The sequence below is a fragment of the Aulostomus chinensis genome, chromosome 6 (genome assembly GCF_037954235.1).
Source record: "Aulostomus chinensis isolate RoL2024-O1b breed Wild chromosome 6, RoL_Achi_v1.0, whole genome shotgun sequence".
Classification (NCBI taxonomy): Eukaryota; Metazoa; Chordata; class Actinopteri; order Syngnathiformes; family Aulostomidae; genus Aulostomus; species Aulostomus chinensis.
Genome location: NC_141325.1, coordinates 11,249,691 through 11,270,000, shown reverse-complemented (window position 1 = coordinate 11,270,000; position 20,310 = coordinate 11,249,691). Strand labels below are relative to the sequence as shown.

Below are 20,310 nucleotides of genomic sequence, written 5' to 3'. Positions count from 1 at the left end.
TTGAAATTATCTGGAGGGGAGCATGGTGGGTACCCGGACCACAACCTCCTGCTGAGCCCGGTTCGATGACATGATGCATGACAGCACCAGTTAAGCGAAAGGACAAGCCCTCGTAAACCCACTTCAAGATGCTTTGAGGTCTGTTTCCAAAGTCTCTGATAAAGTCTCGTCTGGCCTCTTACCCTCCCAATCACTAACCTGATGGTGGCACATTAAGTTGTAGTGCCATGGTAACAGCTCCGACTGCACAGATGCCTCCACTTAGTGTGGGATCAGTCTAAAATGAGTGGGATGATGGGGGAGACGGAGAGGAAAGTGAACTGCTGACTTAACCTAGCTTTAGTTTAAACTGATGTTGTACAGCCCGATGCTCCTGGTCCACAACATAGGCCAATTTCTCGATTTGGCAGCCTTCCATAAAGTAATGTAACTGCCTGTTTTAAAAAGCCTTTTGTTTCCACGTTGAGGCTTTTTTTTTTTTTTTTTTTTTTTTACATTTGGTATTTGGGCTGAACTCATTGAAAAGACCCTGCTGTGCTGTAAAACCTGCAAGAAGAAATTGGCAGGGAAGAAAGAGAGGAAGGAAGGCAGCAGACTTACAGTGAAGGCCTTTCACCAGGTTGGGAACTCATCATTTTTATTTCTTCATTAGAAAATCTTGAGATATCTGCGCGCCATGGCTGTAAGCCTGACCCTATGGATTTCTCTGATAAAAATGCCCAGCCACAGATCGTTAAAACCGACAAGAGCATCAGTGTATCATATTTATCTATTTATATTGTAATAAAATTAAAACATATGAGGGTCTGACAGTGACCCCATATGTAAGGTCTCGGTGATGAAGCGCTGTGCTCAGTTCACATTATTGCAGGCATGAATGTGTATCTATCATATTTATCTCAGAGTAATAAAGAGTAACTGCATTACATAGCAGGTGATCACTTAGATTCCATTTTCATTTACTTTCCTCCTGGTTCGCCGACTCAGTGACCCAACAATCGATATCTACAGCCATGCTAATAAAAATCTGTTCTGGAATGACCTACATCTTGACTGGAATAATAAGTTTTTTGTCTTTGTTTCTTTACACCATATGCTTTCATACCACTGCCTTTCTGTAAGTCGAACATTCCCCCACCCCCCTGCCCTTAGTTATCTTTTTATTTATTCCTGCAAAAAAGTGATATTCATTATTTAGTCTAGGGGATAAAAAATAAATGATAAGTCTCCCTCTGCACTAGAGGGGGAATTTGGTGATGACACAACAAAATAAAGCAATAATTGGTGCTATTAAAGTCATGATGGAGTGTGAATTGAACAGAGAGAAGAGTTTGACAGTTTCCAAGGTGGCGTACATAAGCAGCTCCGAATCACAGAATTAATTAAGTGTGTGCTCGCCCCTTCGCCCGTCTCTCCATCTTTCCTCCTTCACATCCTAAAATTTGTGTTTAACATTGCTAATGGGCTCATAATATGAGTGAGGATTGGTCTCGGTGCCCTGTGTGGGAAAAGACCAGCGTACAGCAACTACTTGTTGATGTTGTTCAGGGAGACAGGGAGTTCCAGTATATGTAGGCAAGTTTAAGGGGAGGCATAGAGGCAAGCAGATTATCCGCTGTTAGCTCTAAGGCAAACAAATAATCAGGGAAAAAAAGTTTGTATTACACAGGTCACAGAGTAAGTGAGAGTTACAGAGCGGGTTAAGAGGTAAATAGGTGAGAGCCAGAGAGGCTGGCCAGGGAATTGTGGGTGTCTGAAAGTCAGCCCAGGAGCAATGACCATGCTCTGGTTCCACTTCCACTCCTACACTTTCTCCTCCATCCCTCTGAGTTTCCTCAATCACCTCGACTAGAAAGCATCGCTTCCACTTTTCTTTCAGACAATTCAGTGGGAATATTTTTGCATTTTGCACACTGGAATTAACCACAACTGACAATTATTAAAAACAGCTCACTGATGTCTTTATTTATCAAGGTCACTTTGACAGAATAATTATCAGCGCTCATTTGATTTGAACTCAGAGCTTTTGTTTTGTGGAAAAACTGCTTCAACATCTTCACCACAGTGCTGCTTCATTCATGTCGATTTGTTTTAGAAAAGTCACAGCCAATTACACTGCTGTGTAAAAGATATTTAGTCAAAAATATAGTTTTACTAATACAGGCCATACTGCAGTGTTAGCTCTGATTTGTGTATGCTTACTGTAAATGAATAAAACCAATATATTTGCAGAATTATCTTTACTCAATGAATTCCAAGTGGGGTTTTTTTTCCATTTGCATTTGACATTTCATTATGCAGCAGTTTTATTACCATGTTTTATTTGTGTATCAAAACAGTTAAATTCAGAACCATGTCCAATTGAATGTCAGAGAAAACTGTTCGAATGTCTGCCTTTAATTCTCTCCTGAGAAAACATTCAAGCTGTGGAAGAACTCTGAATGTGATAAGGTTCATACTGAAATCTTTAAGCTTAGAACTAACTTCAGTTTAGAATTCTTTCAGCCCCAGATTTCTAACTTAAAGAAGGTGGTATTGGAGCCGAGTGCAAGAATAAAAATGGCACAGTCTCCTCAAATGAATCATACTTGTTACCACTCTATCTTTATGTGCGAATAGAAAAATTATTCTCATCCCACTAAACCTGATCCTTTGATACGATTTCACCAAGTCTTTGAGAAGATTCCGTGAGACACACTAAAACAGGTAGTTTAACTTAAATCTGACTTAACCATTTTTTTTGTCTTTTATTCTTTCCCCCTGGTCCTAAAACTCTTTAATATTCATATAATTTAGGGAATGTTCTTGTGCAGTTTTTTTTTTTTTTTTAATCTTCAACTGCCAAAAAGAAGATGCAGCGTTCCATATTGTCATCCTTTTATTTTCCTCTCTTGAGAACCAGGTGTTGAAAGCAGGGTCGATTAACCTATGAGGTCAGCAGTACTGTACTTCTTAAAAGCACGGATGAAAAATGGCAAAGAAAAGCAGCTCCACATCAGAATGATTCTGTACACGTGGCTCGTATTAAATATATTCAATTTGAATATGATGGAATTTAGCTTGATAAAGTCAATCTGAATGTGTCCACCACTCCACTACAGAGCAGGTTTTGCAGTCTGGCTGTTAACAGCTTCCATTTGTTAGGCTCAGCGGTAGGATCTAGACACTTGAGGAACCATCTCAATATTTATCCATCAACCAACGTCTCACTAAGCCAACATACTGTAGCTAAGTGGGTGATTGACAGTGGCCTCAACCTGAAATAATTTTGGTCTGCATACCCACCGTGAATGTTTGCATAGTGAAAATAAATTGTTATACACACGTACGCGCTGCCGTCTGGTTTGGCAAATAGTTATTCTTCACAAGAGCTATGTTGACAGTGTTTGGGAAATATTGCAAATATCCCAGTGTGAACATTTCCCTTTGCTTGGATTTCATTCAGGATGTGTATGTTGCTGGAATTTAATACAAATAACTGCAACACATACAAAAAAAAAAAATATCCAGGATTGGGAGTGATGATCCCGCAGTAACAAACTCAGCTCCTCTCCAGCCGTTCAGAGCCAAATCATTATCAGGAAAAGCCTGTCTTACAGATGCCCAGATGACATCTGCAGCCAACGTTCGGCTATTTAAAATAAATCATGGCTTTAGTCTTTCTATTTCCTCCTCCCTCTCTCTTTCTCTCTCTCTCTCTCTCTCTCTCTCTCACTTTTTTCCCTTTCTCCTTCCTCAAAACGTCCTCACACACACCCTTAGAGGAGTTTGGTTTCAGAGTTTGTCCTGTCAGGCTTAAGACAAATACAGCCTTGTGATAACCTTGACATGCAGTGCGGACAACCCAGTCAGCTCTCTGCCGCAGCAGCACAGCTTGGCCTGTGCAAATTTGTTTGGAATTGTCAAAACGTAAGGAATTTTAATGTAACAGCTTCCCTGAATGTCACAGGACTTAGAAAGTGTAGAATTCATTTAAGAACTGTTAACAGGATCCAGCTGGCTCTCCTCATGTGGAGCAGTGTGAAGGATCGATTTCCTCCGTCACAGTTTATACAAACGTGCTTCCGTACTGTATACACTCTACTGCCAGGCAGCTAGAATAGTGTGCCCACTGCCATTTGGATTGATATGGAAAATTTAAGGTTTTTTTTTTTAAACTCTACCAACACAAACCTAGCTCAAGCCACAGATATGTGTGAAGTCTGTTTGATTGTGTTTGATTGTCAGAATATTTTTTTATTCCGTCTCTCCTTTCAGTAGCTGAACCATATATGGTCTTAATAGGCAGCGGAGGAATGTGTATGTCTGACGGTTTTCTTTCCCCTCTTTTTCCCTCACACGTCTGAGAGGTTTCCTTTGTGTCTCACTGTTTTTAATGTCTTCCAATGCAACTTTTCTGTGTAACAGTGTGTGTGTTCTCTGAGAGGAATTTATTTGCTGTTCACACAGCTCATAATGGAGCATTGAAATCAGAACCCCTCCAGGCCTCTGCAAATGGCGTGCTCCGCCTGCCTCAAATGATTACACCTCTGCCCTCAGGGCCAAATGACCCTGTACTGACGAGGGGAAAGAATGCCATTGATCCAGACTCTCCCAAAAATAATCAAATCAATTCATTTTGTCTTCTTTCAGCTATAACTGTGCCAGTCTTTTGAAGAATAGAACTAAAAGATTCAAGGAAAAAGTGCCCTAATGTTCTGGAAAACTGATCCTTATTGTTTAGCAGTGCTCCGCGTGTGTGTGTGTGTGTGTGTGTGTGTGTGTGTGTGTGTGTGTGTGTGTGTGTGTGTGTGTGTGTCTTCGAGAAAGCCCAGCTCTCCAGAGTGTCTACAGTTAAATGTTTGGTCTTCTCTGTGGGAGGAATTCATCTTTCTACACTTCCACAAACACAATGGAACATTATGTATTAATCAAAGCTGTACCTTTGAGTGGTGAAAAACAGCACATTGGTGTCTGAGGATATTTTCAGCTAACGTTATAGTGATCCTTCAACAAGACTGTACACATGGATTTGAGAACAAACCCACATAAGCACACAAATTCACCACATGCTAATGCTGCAACATTTGTTGCTCTTTGCTTTTCTGCTGCAAGTATTTGCTGAGCTTTTTTTTTTTTATTATTGTTGCTGGTTTGCAGAAATCAACTGTCAGTAAGTCATGTATTCATATGAAAGTTAAACCAGACACTCACTTGACAACATGACATTGATGAATTCTACAATGTTCCAAAAACTCAAAGACCTCAAATTGAACCATTGCATCACTGAGGGTGTGTCTTGCACAAGGGAAGGTCACACACCTGTCCACTTGTAATATTTTGTCACCTTAATTTATATGAATGGGATGGACAAAATATTGGAGTAAAACCCAGTATAGTTCAACAGTAGCACAAACTACAGCCTTCGAAACGATCGCTACAATAGATCAACTCCTCCCTCGAACAGATTCGATCAAAACTGAACATTATAATTCTCTTTAAGGGTGACCAACTGTGTGACATTTACCCTCAATAGGAAACCTGTCTGTTGTCTTAATGTGTTAGCTGATCGGTGTATGAGAGAACAAATGAGGCCAATCAACAGTGATGTGATGCTGCGATATGACAAGTTAGATGTCAGCACGGATCGCGAGGGAAAAAAAGTATTTTTCAGTTCCTTCTGCAAACACAATTTACACGTTCGGAGATAATGAATCATTGGTGAGAATGATTGGAACACTTCCAAGACGGATTTTAAAATTGGTTCCTGCTTTTGGGAAAAGAATGGGACGAAGAGCTGAGAACACTGAGAAGTTGCGGTGCTGAACTTGTGAATTTGTGCAAATAATACATGCTTGTCATTTAAAAAAAACAACAAAAAACTGTATTGATCACAGTCAGAATCTGCTCTCCTATTACACTCCAAACCTTGACAGTGATTTCATATGTCTCCTATATAGAGTGTGTGTTATTTTGCTATTTTCTATAATGGAATAGCCTGTGGACATGCAGAGCCTTCATTCTCTCTTGATATATCACTTAGGGAATTTCATCTCCTCACTGGAATGTTTTCTTTAGAAACATTTTTACAGCTTGCACACATGTACTTCTCTTTTCCTATCATCTTGTCTCTTCTCGTGTCTACTTCTTCTCATCCCCTCTACTGCTCGTCTCTTTTCACTTCTTCCTTCCTCTCATTCTTTTAACATTCCACCCCCCCATCCTTCTCCTCCTCCTCCTCCTCCTGCCCACCTTTTCCACTACTTCATTAGAGTGAAAACAAATGGGCAGTCCAGGGTTGTGAAACAGAGAGGGAAGCAAACTCACACAGTCAGCATGAACTGGACTTGGAAAATAATGACACTGACTGCTACCGGTCCCCATCAGGGACAATTGGTAGAGAGAGTTATCATCGTAATGGAACAGATGCAGGAGGAGAATAGAAAGTAAAATGAGGGGTGGCTTCGAGGATTTGGGTGGGTGGGGGGGTTCAATAAATGACAGATGTGAAGAGACAGGATATAAAGGTAATATTAGATAAAAGGAAACAATAGGAGCAGGCTATTTCCTGCACAGAAAGAAAAAAATTGTTTTGTGTAAGCAGTTTGGAAGTGCGCTCCCATTACCTGAACTGAGGTGTAGCAGTGTTTAGGGAACAGGTATGAGCACTGCTTCCCTCCACCAAACCACCCAACCCCACAGACAGAGCAACCAGACAGACCTTGTTAAAAGAGCAGACATCCCAATCAATATGGTCGTTCCACTGGTGCATCCAGCTGCCGGGGAATATACACAGATAGGCACGGCACAGCAATTTGCAGTCATAAACAACGGCCTAATTGTTCAGGGCCTGGAGGTTTTGGAGTGAGGAAAACAAAGATGAAGTATTGTGAAGAGTTAGAAGGCATTTTAGCTCTCGTTTAGGAAATGAGAGTTTGGGAGTTCAGCAAAACTTTCTTTGATGAGTGTTGTTATTGTGAACAGCAGGGATCTTTAGTTTAAAGGCTTCTAAAGTGAAGGGAATTAGGAGTAAAGGTAGTGCATGTGCAGAATTAGATGGACCAGATTCTTTTTTACTCTGCTATTTCCAAGCTTGGACAGACTTGAATGTTGAAAAAAAGAAGAGGTAGTTTGAAAGAGTCATTTGCCGTTTGTGATTTTCAGCGTAATCTTGGAGTCTCATCCCCCTGCTCAGAAGACCTTTTATTGATTGGCGGTCTTTACTGAAGCACCTCCTGATCATCCCTTCATCTTGTTTCGAAAGGGCAGGAGCAAGGGACAGTGAAGGAGAGATGTTGAAATAAAGATAGGTACAGAAAGAATTCACTGAAGGGAATCTCAAAATTGCCCTTCAACTAAAGAATAAAAAAAGAAAAAGAAAACTCAACATAAAGCCTCGCCTCACCCACACACTCTCTCAGTCATTACTTTGCCCTCTTGTGTTTTCACCCTCTTATTTCTTTTCCCTCCGTCTGTCTGTCTGTCTGTCTGTCTGTCTCTCCCCGAGCCTCCTCTAAGCAAAGACGATCAAGGTTACTTTAAATTTCAGATTTCTGCCCACATCATTCGTCCATCTCAATTAGTACATTCAAGTTGCCGCGCCTCCCACCCTTCCCCAGCCTCCTGCTCTGTTCAGTCTTCCCATTTTCTCCTCCTTCTTTTTCCCTCATCTGCCGCTTTTTACTCATCGCGACGGAGGTCAACATAATCTCACGGAGTCATGGGCAGACAATAGACCAGGCTCAGTGTGGTCAGGATACTCACACTTGCCAATCCTGATATGTTCGTATGGGTAATAACTAAAGTTTGCCTCCGTATGTTTTTTATGGAGGCAGTAAGTGGTCACGACCGCTACGGAGGAAAGATGTAGCTGGAAAAAGGTCTAATGACATTTGCGCAGGGAAAAAAAACATCCAAAAGCTAAAAAGTCAGGAAAGAAATACACTCATTAAAGTGAAGCAAATGTAAGGTTCTCATTTAATGGGTTGGCTCCTATTCTATTATTCAGAATTAACCGGTGATAATACTCAGAATAACTGCATGAGGTGGTCTCCAAATACTTCATTTAAAAATGAGACTACTTCTCCCCACCTTGTTTTAACTTTGGCCACAAATCTTATCCGTGCTCTCTTCGTTTTAAATTGTCACTATGAATTTTCGAGCGCGGTGCTCTCTTTAAGGACAGGGTCAGTCTGTCCTTGTTCTCTATTTATTCTGAAGAACAAGGGGAGCCATGAGTGGCACAAAAAAAGGGGGAAAAAAAGAAAAATTAAACACCGTAGCTCTTTTGTGATTATCTTTAAGGAATTCTGCTTGTGTCTGACCTCAGTAAGTTGCTTTTGGAATTTGTCCCTGCAGTTTTTCTGGAAGAGTGTGTATGTGTGTATGTGTATGTGTGTGTGTGTGTGTGTGTGTGTGTGTGTGTGTGTGTGTGTGTGTGTGTGTGTGTGTGTGTGTGTGTGTGTGTGTGTGTGAATGTGTGTGTGTGGTCACTGATCACACTATATTGTTCAGCTTGCCATTAGGAAAGGAAGAGGTTGTTTTAGTTTACAGAGCATTCAACAGGTTGGTTGTTATTTCAGTGCCAGGCGTGGAGCAGATGGCTCATTGCAGAGGGGTGAGGACCTGTAGTGGGCCCTTATGCAGTGTGTAGACCGTATAAAGATACAAGTCAGATCCAATCCCCACGACTCGTAACATGGATTTATAATTAAACAGCGACCTGCTGATATTTAAACAGCATAACCGGACAAAAATAGAAAGCAGGCAAGCAAGAAAATAAGTGAACCTGAATACTTAGTTTTATATTTCGTGATTTTTGAACGCACATGCAGTCACACAGCCATTTAACAGATGCTGGAATTCCTTGAAAATGCTCAAATTCAGTATAGACATTTCTTTGATTTAAACCAAAGTGGTTGAATCCCTGTCTTTCTTGCATTTTTGAACTTTCCCAGCTTATTATCACCTTCTGGGCAGACCATGGACGTCTTTTATGTTTATTATTTGTTTGTTATGGGTTTCTTTGGTTCATGGTGTGACGTAATATCCAAAACTTTCTCAACGCATTTGGAGATCTTTTTGTAGAGTGCAGTAGTAATGTGCTGGAAAAGCTTGAAAATTATGCTTGAGTTTGATGAAAGAAAACGTGTCGAATCATTCTTGAGGGGTCTGCAGTCCTTCGACATAGTAAACTTGTCTGCAGAATAACCAAAACTGAGAAATAATTATGAGTTGCAGTAAATGAAAGCATCTTGTGATGTTTTTACTGTCAGAACTGAAAGTGATGCAAATATTAGGAGCGTGATTGCATTCGAAACATCTCGTTTGTTTAGTTAGCCGCCACAGGACCTACTTAGATTAGCTTCAGTTTGGATTACGTTAATAGATAAAATCGTAATAGTTTATCACCGCGTTTGCCAGTCTGAGACTGACAAATAAATTGCGTACAGCCTGTTGAGTTATGGAATGTTTTCCTGCAGCCTGCAGAGATAACAGGACCATCATAGAAAGAGGGATTGGGCTGAGCTGTGGCCACATTCCTTTAGTTACCTTTGTCACGCGTGATGGAGTGTAGGATTTACAAACCTGGCCTCCAGTACCTCATTCTCTGACCCTGTTCGGTTGAGCCTCCATTCATGTGTGTGTGTGTGTGAGAGTGTATTCTGTGACACCCTGCTTCTCAGTTCTGCTGCCGTCTGATATTGTGCAGGGATAAGGATGTGTGAGCGGTACCAGACCTTAGTCATTGCAAGCGGTGCCTGACATGGTTTTTAAAAGCACATTCGGAGCCATGCACTGCTGATTTCTGTGAGGGTCGCTCAGCCTTCTGAGACAAGATCAAAAATGTTTGAGCTTTCCTTAGTAAAGAGCACTCTGTTCCTTAAGCTTCCGAGCCAATGCATCGATAGTTCATTTCCAAATATTTAATCCTTCAGAATAAGTTTCCAGCAACCTCTTTTGTCTCTATATACTTCTGAAAATCCTTTGGTGTTTTCTCTCATTTCCATCCACTCCTCCCTCCCCTCCTGCACTCCCTCTTATCAAAGACAGAGAACCATCCTTCAGTTGTCCGGTCACTCATTTAGAAACTTTACAACTGGAGCTTTTCCTGTGTGCAGTTTAAAGAAGACTATAAATCTGGCCTGGCTTGTTTAAGCTGCCTTTTACGAAGACCTGATGCACTGCATTCTTCTGCTGCCTAAACAGGCTTTTTAAACATTTACACCAAATGTATTTACTGGCTGACTGATACAGTAGGCTGGGATCAGGGGTTATTTGCTTCTCTGTATTTGCCAGGCTGCCAGATGAAGAAAGAAAACAAGGACAAGAAAAAGATGACCTCTCTTATCTGTACTTAACTGACTAAAATGCCATTTTTATTCTGAAAATACACCTGAGCTTATCGTTTGTTTCCTGACATCTGCATACTCTTCCTCTGAGGTAGTTCAGTATCAGCTGTCAGTATTTTATAGTTATTTTTAGAGCCTTGTTGTGAAGCTTCAATACAGCACTCTGTGGGTTTGATATATTCAGAAAGAGCGAAGGCCATATATTCTTAGCCTTCTATTTCCTAAACCCTCTCCTTCTCTCTTATTCTATTTCCCTCCCTTGATTGCTCGGAGCACTCAGAGGTGTCCTCACCAAACCTGACTAATATGATATGCATCTTCGTGTTTGTGTATCTGATTATCGATTTACAACCCTCTTCTTCTTTTTCCCACCGAGAATGTAAACCACCTCTGCATTAGTCATCTTTACGACGTGTTTTACTGCATTGCTTACCCGGGGAAGGCCTAGTGTTTGGGGTAAATGTATATTTTACATGGTGATAGAGTGCATTTACATCAGAGGATAAGACTTAAAAAAAAACACACACACACACACACAACATATGAGCACTCTAAAAGCGGCCAGACCAGGAACGTACCGTCCGTTATCTTGAGCTGTCACGTGTAAAAGTAGAGATGGTGCTCTTTTGCTGAACAACGTATCAGACGTCCGCCTTTTTGTTTTCTCCTCATCCTTCTCTCGGCTTTTTTGTAAACCCTGACAACAGCACATTACCCGTCAGCATGCATTACACCTCACTTAGATCTACAGGGCCGCATCTTTGAAGTTAAAATGGGGGAAAATATCATAAGAATAGGCCTTGGTCCAGATCGCTGTGGCTGTGCTCCCAGATGCCTCTCAGAGATTAGAATCATCAGTGAGTAGCGATCTGCTCGATCATATGTCTCTCCTACAGACTTGGCAGCAGGTTTGGAGGAGGGCCAGTACAGTACGCTAGATCATGACTGTATGGGGTAAAAGTAAAGCCTCGCGGCCAGACCCATATATCCAAACCACCAGAGGCCCCTCTACGAAAACATTTTCAAGCTTAAGATGCCTTGCAAAATATCATGCACAGTGCACTTTTGCCCAGTAACACAATGTGACTCTTGGGGAGGAAGGAGAAAAAACAAAACAAAACAGCTGAATCACTGGTTTGAGCATGAAGTTAGTGGCACAACTAAAAGACCTCTGTCTCTGCAAGCTCATTACCCACAGTGTGTTCAGTCTGACCTTCATGCCAAGCAGGTGTGGTGATGTCATTACATGTCATTCAACATACCACAGAGCCAAGGACGCAAAGTCTGGCTCTGTTGTTAGGGTTGTACCCGTGACCTCACCTGGAAAAGTTTTCTCCCGTTTATGGTAGGATTTTTTTGTTGTTGTTTTTGCAGTTGAAATGAATACAGACTTTTATCCATTGATAGTAAGTTGATTTACAGTACCAGGTAAGTGCAGCGACCAATGCGTGCTTCTCCGCTTTATTGGCCACACATCCAACAACGTAACCGAATCCCGAGCCTTCTCTTGGCCACGCAGACCAAAGAATGAGTGGGGAAAGAAGTTTTTAAAAAAGAGCAATTCTGAGAGAACATTTACTTAGAAAGTTAGAATCTAGACCCAGGACAAGATGTCTGTTTTCAATGGTATTTCTGTCCCAAACTCTATTTCGATCTCACTTTGCATTGACTGTCAAAAATGCACAATAATTGTGGGGCATGACCAAATGAGATGCCTGCATGTACCGCAGCTGATGACGGAGGCACTTATGTAGATCTCATAGCTATGAAAAATCTTTTAGTGTGTCTCATAGGATTTTTGTAAATGTGTGTGATTTTATAGTTTTTTTAAGTCACCACGCACACTGACTAATATGAAATCTCAACCGTGGTAAAAAAGAGTTTCTGGTGCTGTTTTTTTTTAATCATTTAAAATCTCTACAGGCTTGGATTTGATTGATGACCAAAAAAAAAATCTTCAGTCTTTATCAGCTTTTGCATCTGTCATGAAAAGATGATTTTTCTCAAATAAGAGTAATTACATTTTGAGATTTAAATGACCAGAAAAGATTTTCTTTTTTTTTGTTGGTTTTTTTTTGGTTTTTGGTACTTTGCATGCAAGTGTTGCACAGTCATTTCATGATTCCCATCATAGTCTTTAAACATTTCATTTTTTTCTCTAACCTGTAATTAGGAAATGATTTTGCGTTTTGATTGGGAATCATTTTGTGTATTGTGTTTGCTCCGAAAGTGGAGCTCAAAATGAACACTAATGAATGTCATGGCCTCCCATCACTTTGACAGGTCTATTCTTTAGATCTGTTCTAATTGTAATTAAGTCCTGATTAACAAGCTGGTGGATGTTTCATTCTCTTTTCTGGAATAAAGTGTAATATGTTATGAAAGCAACCAGGGGCTTGTCACTTTATCTGCTAATGAGGCTCAGCCAAATGTCATAACAAACTGAACTTCTGTCTGCTCGAGTTGCAGGCACTTGGAGGCATCAGTTAAGCGTCTACTCCTATTTAAAGGCAACAGGCAGCCATCTTTGGAGGCAAACTGCATCTGTACTTTGCAGCCAGCAAGGGGCTTTTTTTTTTTTTTTTAATTATCTCTTTCTATTAACTGCAGTTTCTTGTACTGCATTAATGACGATGATGACTTTTGACGCAGTTGTCCCTGTTATCTCACTGCTAGCGTTCATTGCAGCTAAGCTAACTAGCCATCCGGCGAGGGTCTGGATCTCAGTAATGCATCCAAAGAGGAGAGAAGGGTATCGGTCTGCTTTTGTGGCTCTAAAAAAGATAGACAGTAAGTTTATTTCGCTACAAAGAAGTGACATGTTCCTTTAACTTACCGTCTTTGCCCTGAAAACTGAATATAGTAGTTACAGCAGATGTGGTGCAAAGAAACAAAATGTCATTGTGTAACGTGTCCACGTGTGGTTTCATCATTGACATGCACTCTTTCGGTTATGGACTTTACTCCTTTTGCCTTTTACAGCTAAATACAAAGTATCTGAATATCTACTGTACTTCGGGGTTGCAAGTACATTCAGAATTACTGCTTGACTCATTTGACCTTCTTAGTGCTAGACTGATTGTGGTGATTGGTCTTGTTCACTTAGCTATCTGACAGTTCACACATCCTTCGGTAATGATAAGAATTCTATAATAAGCTTTTACATGATTCTGAACAATCTGAAAATTTCCCTCAGCAAGCGGGATTTGGAACTGCTGTTTCTAGAATTCGGAGGCGCAGCTGAACAAACTGTAGTCTTAATCAATTCAGTCATAATTAGCTTTTTTCTGCACCATTCCGTGAGCGACGGTGAGCTCATTCTACGCTGTGCTCTGTGTGAGCGTGTGAACAGCGGTTGGAGTCTGACTGGGGTCAGGTCCTCACCGGGAAGTTGGAAGTTGGCAGCCTGTCGCCTGCAGCTCTTCATCCAACAGCTCACTGTATCTGCTCCCTCTTGTTCCATTATATTTAAAATACGTCAGGCTTGTACATGTTGCAAGGAGTTGTCACGGCGGAGCTGAAGTTGTGTTGTTTTTTTGTTTTTTTTCAACCTGCTACTGCAGCTCAGTTGTTGTGTGTAGCCGTGTATGAGTTCGTGGAAGCTCAGGATGCTCCTGCTGCTAATATTTTTCCCGGACTTAATCATCTCACTTCATGCATATTGATCATTTTAACTACTGGATCACAGATACACATTGATTTGATTGATTTATTTTAATGAGTAATAAAAAAACACTCCCTTGACGTTAGGCTGCTGCTTTCTTCACTCGATGTATCATCTGAAAATGCATCGTCCTCATTTTAATACAGTTCAGTGTATTCCTCGCGAGGTGCATGCCTGGAGGGCTGCATAGTCGGGCTTCAAGGGGGGGGGGGGGAGAATTATTATTAAAAAAATTGGGCTTGAGGCTGAACAACCACCATATACTTGAACAATTACAGCTGTTAATACCTTTTTCATCCACAGTCAGAAAAACTGAAAATGAACATTTTGTTCTCTTGTAGCTCAAGAGAAAATCACCTAACAATTTTTTTGAACAGTTTTCTTGTAAAGGTCAAGTAATGTTTCTGTATGGAAATGCTTTTAATGTTAAGGTGCAGCAAAAGAAAATGTTTAATTTGCATTACTTTTTGCAACTTGATACAATTGTAACCAATCAAAAGCAGCTTGTTCAGTCTGTAGTCATTGTGAGTGCACTGGTCAATTTGATCAGTCTTGGAAGTTAATTGGTCAGCTTTACTAATAGTAATTCAGCGTAGCATTTAAAGCGTTGTTGGACTTCACACTGACGAAAAAGAGAACCGAGGCAGGACTTGGTTTTAATGTTTTTATTCTCATAATTTTGTGTCTGATCAGAGACACCAATACAAAAAGAAATCTGATGAAAACAAGAACAGATGACCCCGTGGTTTTGATTTGATTTTATTTTTCCTCCATCAAAGGTTTTCTGAAAGAGTCTGTTAAGCCTCTGTGTGTTGGCATCAATGACCCAAATATCCCTCTCTCTGTTTCTTCCTGGACTATCAAAGGGAAGCTAACAGGCTGTAGTTGCCTTTGAATCTTATTGGGTTCATTTGTTAGGAGCAGAGTTTCCACCTTCTTTCCCAGAGAGGCACCAATGGTTAGTTTCTCTCTGATTTTGGTGATTTTTATCCTCAGTATTGTATACTTGATTAGAAACATCTGTTACCTACCAATTAAAGAAATTGTGTTCAACAGAGAGAAAAGATTCCGACAGAAAATGTCAACCAAAACAGACCATAATGTGAGTAAGACCCAGGGACCTCTCCCCACGCTGGCTTTTCTTCCCCACAAAAATGTAAAGGGCTGTCGGGCAGCAAGCTGAGGGGGGAAAACTGTGAAACACTTTGTCACTGCTTTGGCAACAAGGACCGACTGTGTGTGCTCAACATGTGTGTGAGTGTTTATACATCATTTTCCCTGGGAAGTGTCATGCTCACGGGTGGGCAGGGCTTGGTTCTGGGTGGGTTGCGGTTAACCCCTCAAGGTCTCGAGGGTTAGTCTGCCTCTGCTCTTTGTCAGGTTCTCAGGATCTCTCCGTCTTAGCTCTTCCTGATATCCTGACACCGTGTTAGACTGGCACACAAGTGCTGTAGCGCCTATTAGCTGCTCTTCTCTCTCATCCCCTGAGAACATGAAGGCCTCATTAGCCTGGTGAGTTCAGCTATCCTCTGGTGCTAAACCCTTGGCCCAGTCAAGCAAGTGTGTGTGTGCGTGCGTGTGTGTAGATGATCTATATGTCCTTAGGCCACATGTATCATTTGTATTAGTTTAATGTCAGTGATTTTTTTCCCCCGCTGGTGCTCACTTCAGTCTGTATCTGATTATCTTAATAAAAGATCAAAGGGCAAAGCAGAGAGGGCAGATTTTTAAATTACGCTATTTAGATCAAGTCATCTGTAAATCTGTTTAGTCGAGTTAGAGCAATCTTTCTGTTGCGCTCATGTGGTTTAAGTAGACTGTCTCTGCACGGGCCTCCCTGGAAGTCTGCACCGACAGAGTGGATGATTGCTGTAAAATAAAGGGCTTAGTTGGCTGATCTCAGTCAAGTTACTACTTCTGTCACTTAGCTAAATGTGCTAATGTTGCAGTTGCAAGCAATAAGGTCTAACATGAAGATTCATCTACGGTGGCCCTGAGAGCTCAACACACCGCAGCATCCAAAAAAACAAAGGAAATTCCATTTGTCGACAACAGAACAGCTCTTTAAGTGTGGTTTTTTTATTTTATTTTATTTTGATGGTGTTGTGATTGTGTTTGCAGCATCTCAGAAACGTGTGGTATGTAACTTTGCAGCAGATTTTCATAGCTCACAGTGTGTTCAGCTCTCAGGGCCAAAGGTCAAGTTGTTGGAATACACACAATAAGGAAACAAAGAGGACAAATCTCCCTGTTTACTGATATTATGGTTGGATGCTACTTTATTAAATGTCTGATATTGATACACGGTGCTCAGTGTCTACTTAGCATTTACATGGGAATCTGGGCTGATAGGTATATATATATGTATTTTTAGTATTTGCTCTATCATTTGAACAGCACATTCTCAATTAGAACTTTAAGACCTAATATGAGGAAGTTAGTGGAACCTGCGTTTAATCAACAACGTAAAATCTTTTCAAACAATTTAATTCACTGTTGTTGTCACTGAGGTAAATCAGATTCTTGCACTATTGTGTTGATGATGTACGTTTTTGCATGTGTGTGTGTACGTGTGCGCACAGGTGAATGAGGAGACGGTGGAGAGGCTGGTAGTCCAGTACCCTCACATAGTCTTCAGCACGGTGATGCAGGACTGCAAGAGAACCCTGGAGAGAGCTTATCAAATGGGCTGGAGCCCCAACACATCGAACACCTCGTAGCTATGGCTGGATGTCGCACGCCCACACACACACACACACACACACACACACACACACACACACACACACGCACTCACTCACTCACTCACTCACTCACTCACACACATGCGTTTATGTACAGACAAACAGACACATGCTATTTTCAACTCGGTCATGTTTGCTCGTAATTCAAAGTTCAAACACACATGCATGTACATGCATACAGACACACACACACACATGCACACTCACTAGATGTTACTAAGCCCCTTCTTCCAACCTTACCCATCCCAATGAACAGAAATCATTTAAAGGTTAGGGGTCTGTTTTTTTGGCCAACAACTATTGTGGGCTCTGTGTTTGGGACCCTCCAAACATCAGACAAGATCACACACACGCACACACACACACACACACACACACACACATGCACACACACTAGATGTTACTAAGCCCCCTCCCCCAACCTTACCCATCCCAATGAACAGAAATCATTTTAAGGTTAGGGGTCTGTTTTTTTGGCCAACAACTATTGTGGGCTCTGTGTTTGGGACCCTCCAAACATCAGACAAGATCACACACACACACACACACACAGACACACACACACACACACACACACACACACACACACACACACACACACACACACACACACCTCAAGGTCCAGTCCATTAACTGTTTCTTTGGAACAAATTTCCAGTTTGAATAATTGAATTCAGACAAGAACCCCCCAATCAACCATGTGACATTCAACATCTCCACTGAGTTGGCTACAAATTCAGGCCCCAAATCTAAGTGTTTTCTTTAAAAGAAATGTTTCAGTGGCACGCTGTGTTGCTGACATGTTATTTGATATCCAGTACGAGTGCTACTGGGTTGACAGAGTATCGAACATCCTTGTAGTCTTGGAGTGAAGGTAGAGTGGTCTGCATCGAAATAAGTGTTTCATCCATCAGAGGACGTTCTGACTGGAAACGTTGAAATGTAACTTTAGAAAAACATTAAAAAAAAAAGGTTTATCACCTTCAACTGGAACAATAATTCCAGGGGACTGATCCCATGTGAGTCCATGACAACTGCAGCGGACCGACAGACTGAGCCAAGATGTGGGTATGCAGAAAGTCATCTGGAGAGACGTCTGACCTGTCAAGGACCTCACACGAGGCATTATGGGAAATCTGTGATGTTTATTTTAACTATTTAGAATATTTTTACTTTCTTTTTTGTCCAGTACGAGTGTTAAAGGATTCATACGTGTTGAGATTGTTGTCAAGAATCCATTAGAGGGTCTTTGCTGTGACTTATTATGCACATTATCCCGGTACAGCACAAAGATTCAGGTCAGAATCCTTCAAATCTGTCTAACTTATGGCCGAAAAGCCACATTATTTCCCCTTGAAAAAAAAAAAAATGCATGTTTGGGTTTAATTTTCCTCATCTGAAATATATGATCTGAAGCTGAAATAGTCGTCTTGAGAGTGGTTATTATCGAGCTGCTTTTGAGGCGGGACAGAATAAAATGAGAGTGTGCTTGAAATAGACGTTGCCTTGATTTAAAAAAAAAAAAAAAAAAAAGTGGGACACATTTAAGATGATTAACCACCGGGGTGACAGGTAAGAGGAAACAATGCCTTAAGTTAGCAATTTAGCGGTAAATCTATCATCTGATCAGTTACTGGACATCAATACAGAGAAATATTTATCTTTTCTGAGTTTATCAAATGTACCATATTCCCATTGTTTGATCATATATATATATATATACATGTGTGTATGTGTGTATATACATACACACATAGACATACAGACACACACACATACATATGTATAAATAAAATGTGGGATTTACTTAGCCTTATATTGATTTTTGAGCATATATAACTTTAGCTATGTAGCAACTCAGTGAGGGATTTTTTTTTCTTTGGTAGTGGTGTAGGATGTAAAGAAAAAAAAAGTTACTGGCGTGTGTTTACAACCAGTTGATCATTTTTCATCTATTCTATAGAAACCAATAAGTGTACAGTTAAAAAAATGCATATAACCAGGGTATTTTTCTATGGTGTGAACCAGCTCTGGCCACAGCCTCGACACAAACGCTCCCTCAGATATGAACAATAGCTTATTGAGCTTTGAGTATAATAAAAACTTTCTACAGCATTTAAAGACTCCAGACAATAAAGAAGACGTTGATTTTACCCTTGTCAGGATTTATAGACTTAACCGATGGAGACTTTCTCCCTCTGTTCTGAGTTTTTTTTTTTGTTCTTTTGTAATCCCTGTATGCACTTTCTCCTCTGCTAGATGTTGACATACTTGATTCTTGATTTGTTAAGGCAACCGTAAATGACTGGATTTACATAAAGATGAATAAAACACTACTACTTCAATTTTTTTTCTTTCTCTCTCTCTTCCTTTTATATCTGTTCAATTTAAGCAAGAGAAGAATCTCCAGAATAAATGTGAGACCCTTTTACTCTCTTTTCTTTATTATTATTATCTGTGGACTGACTCATAGGCTGTTTTCCCTCATAGGCAGACTTTTTTATCACATCAGTTACCTTTCAGATAAAGACTATAACGAACATAATGGAAGCCATGATAACATTTAGATTGAACACAGGCTGCTCTATGTTGTTTTGTAAAGTAAAGACACCAATCTGTCCATCGGAGCCAACAAAAAGGCCTTTGCCTGCACAAATATGATGCAATAAAGTCTCTCTGGTCAGAAATGAGGATGTTTTCCATGGGAAACGCGTGCGGTGATACCCTCATCCTGTTGACTGTCATGCTACAGTCTGCCTGCTTTTCCAACAAAGTTTATTGTAAATGTGCCAGTTAAAAGCCCGACTGGTGACACATGGCTGGCATAACTGGCTGACATAAACAAAGCCGAGTATGAGTATCATACTTTAAGGTGCTCATCAGGACAGGCGAAGTGGTTTGATGCGTCTGTAAAAACCCAGGAACCCCTTAGAGCCACACTGAGGTCCACGAGACCTGATTGGTCAGGAGGGGGTGATTTTATCTGTTTTCTAACCTCTTAACCTGCTCTGGAGCAGGTTAACTTTGCAGTTGAAGTTACTGTGGCGTTAGCTCAAAAGTGAACCATCTTTGTAGTCCAGAAAACCCCACGGCTGACCTTGGAGTGACCTCCCTTAACCCTCTAATCCTGCCTCTGGCTCCTGGTTTGGATCAAGTGGATGCTTGTTTCTACTGAATGGAGTCTGAAGATGTGATGAAAGTCTAAATAGGTGAAGTATTCATCCAAGATCCACTTTTTGATTTCAAGGTCAGTACTTTTGTCTCACTCCCAGAAGCTTCACATCTCAGTTGAAGTGAGCAGGCATCAGCTTGCTGCCCAGCTTGGTAGCAAAGACCTCAAAGAGCTAAAAAGCTGCTACTCAATATGTCCTCCCCCAATCTTTTGACAGTGTTGTCTTTCAAGTGCCTGTTTTTCTGTTCAATGTGTTGGTGCCGTTTCATGTCTGCCGATCAAACACGGGAGATAGCATCAAACAGGATGCTAAGATTGGTTTGTACCAAATAGATTTGTGTTGTCAACACAAATTGTGTCAACTAGAAGTGCAGATTGTTTTGTAACTGTAATAAGAGC

General features: G+C 40.8%; 1 protein-coding gene across 1 annotated transcript in view; it reads left to right on the top strand.

Annotated features, from left to right (window-relative positions):
* The window catches only part of fbxl17 (F-box and leucine-rich repeat protein 17), a 218,331-nt gene extending 199,247 nt beyond the window's left edge, over positions 1 to 19,084 (top strand). The window contains exon 11 of the mRNA XM_086206418.1: positions 16,578 to 19,084. Within this exon, the coding sequence (XP_086062544.1) occupies positions 16,578 to 16,715 (138 nt within the window). The 3' untranslated portion in view covers positions 16,716 to 19,084. The remainder of the gene's footprint in view (positions 1 to 16,577) is intronic.
* Positions 19,085 to 20,310: the final 1,226 nt, after the last annotated feature.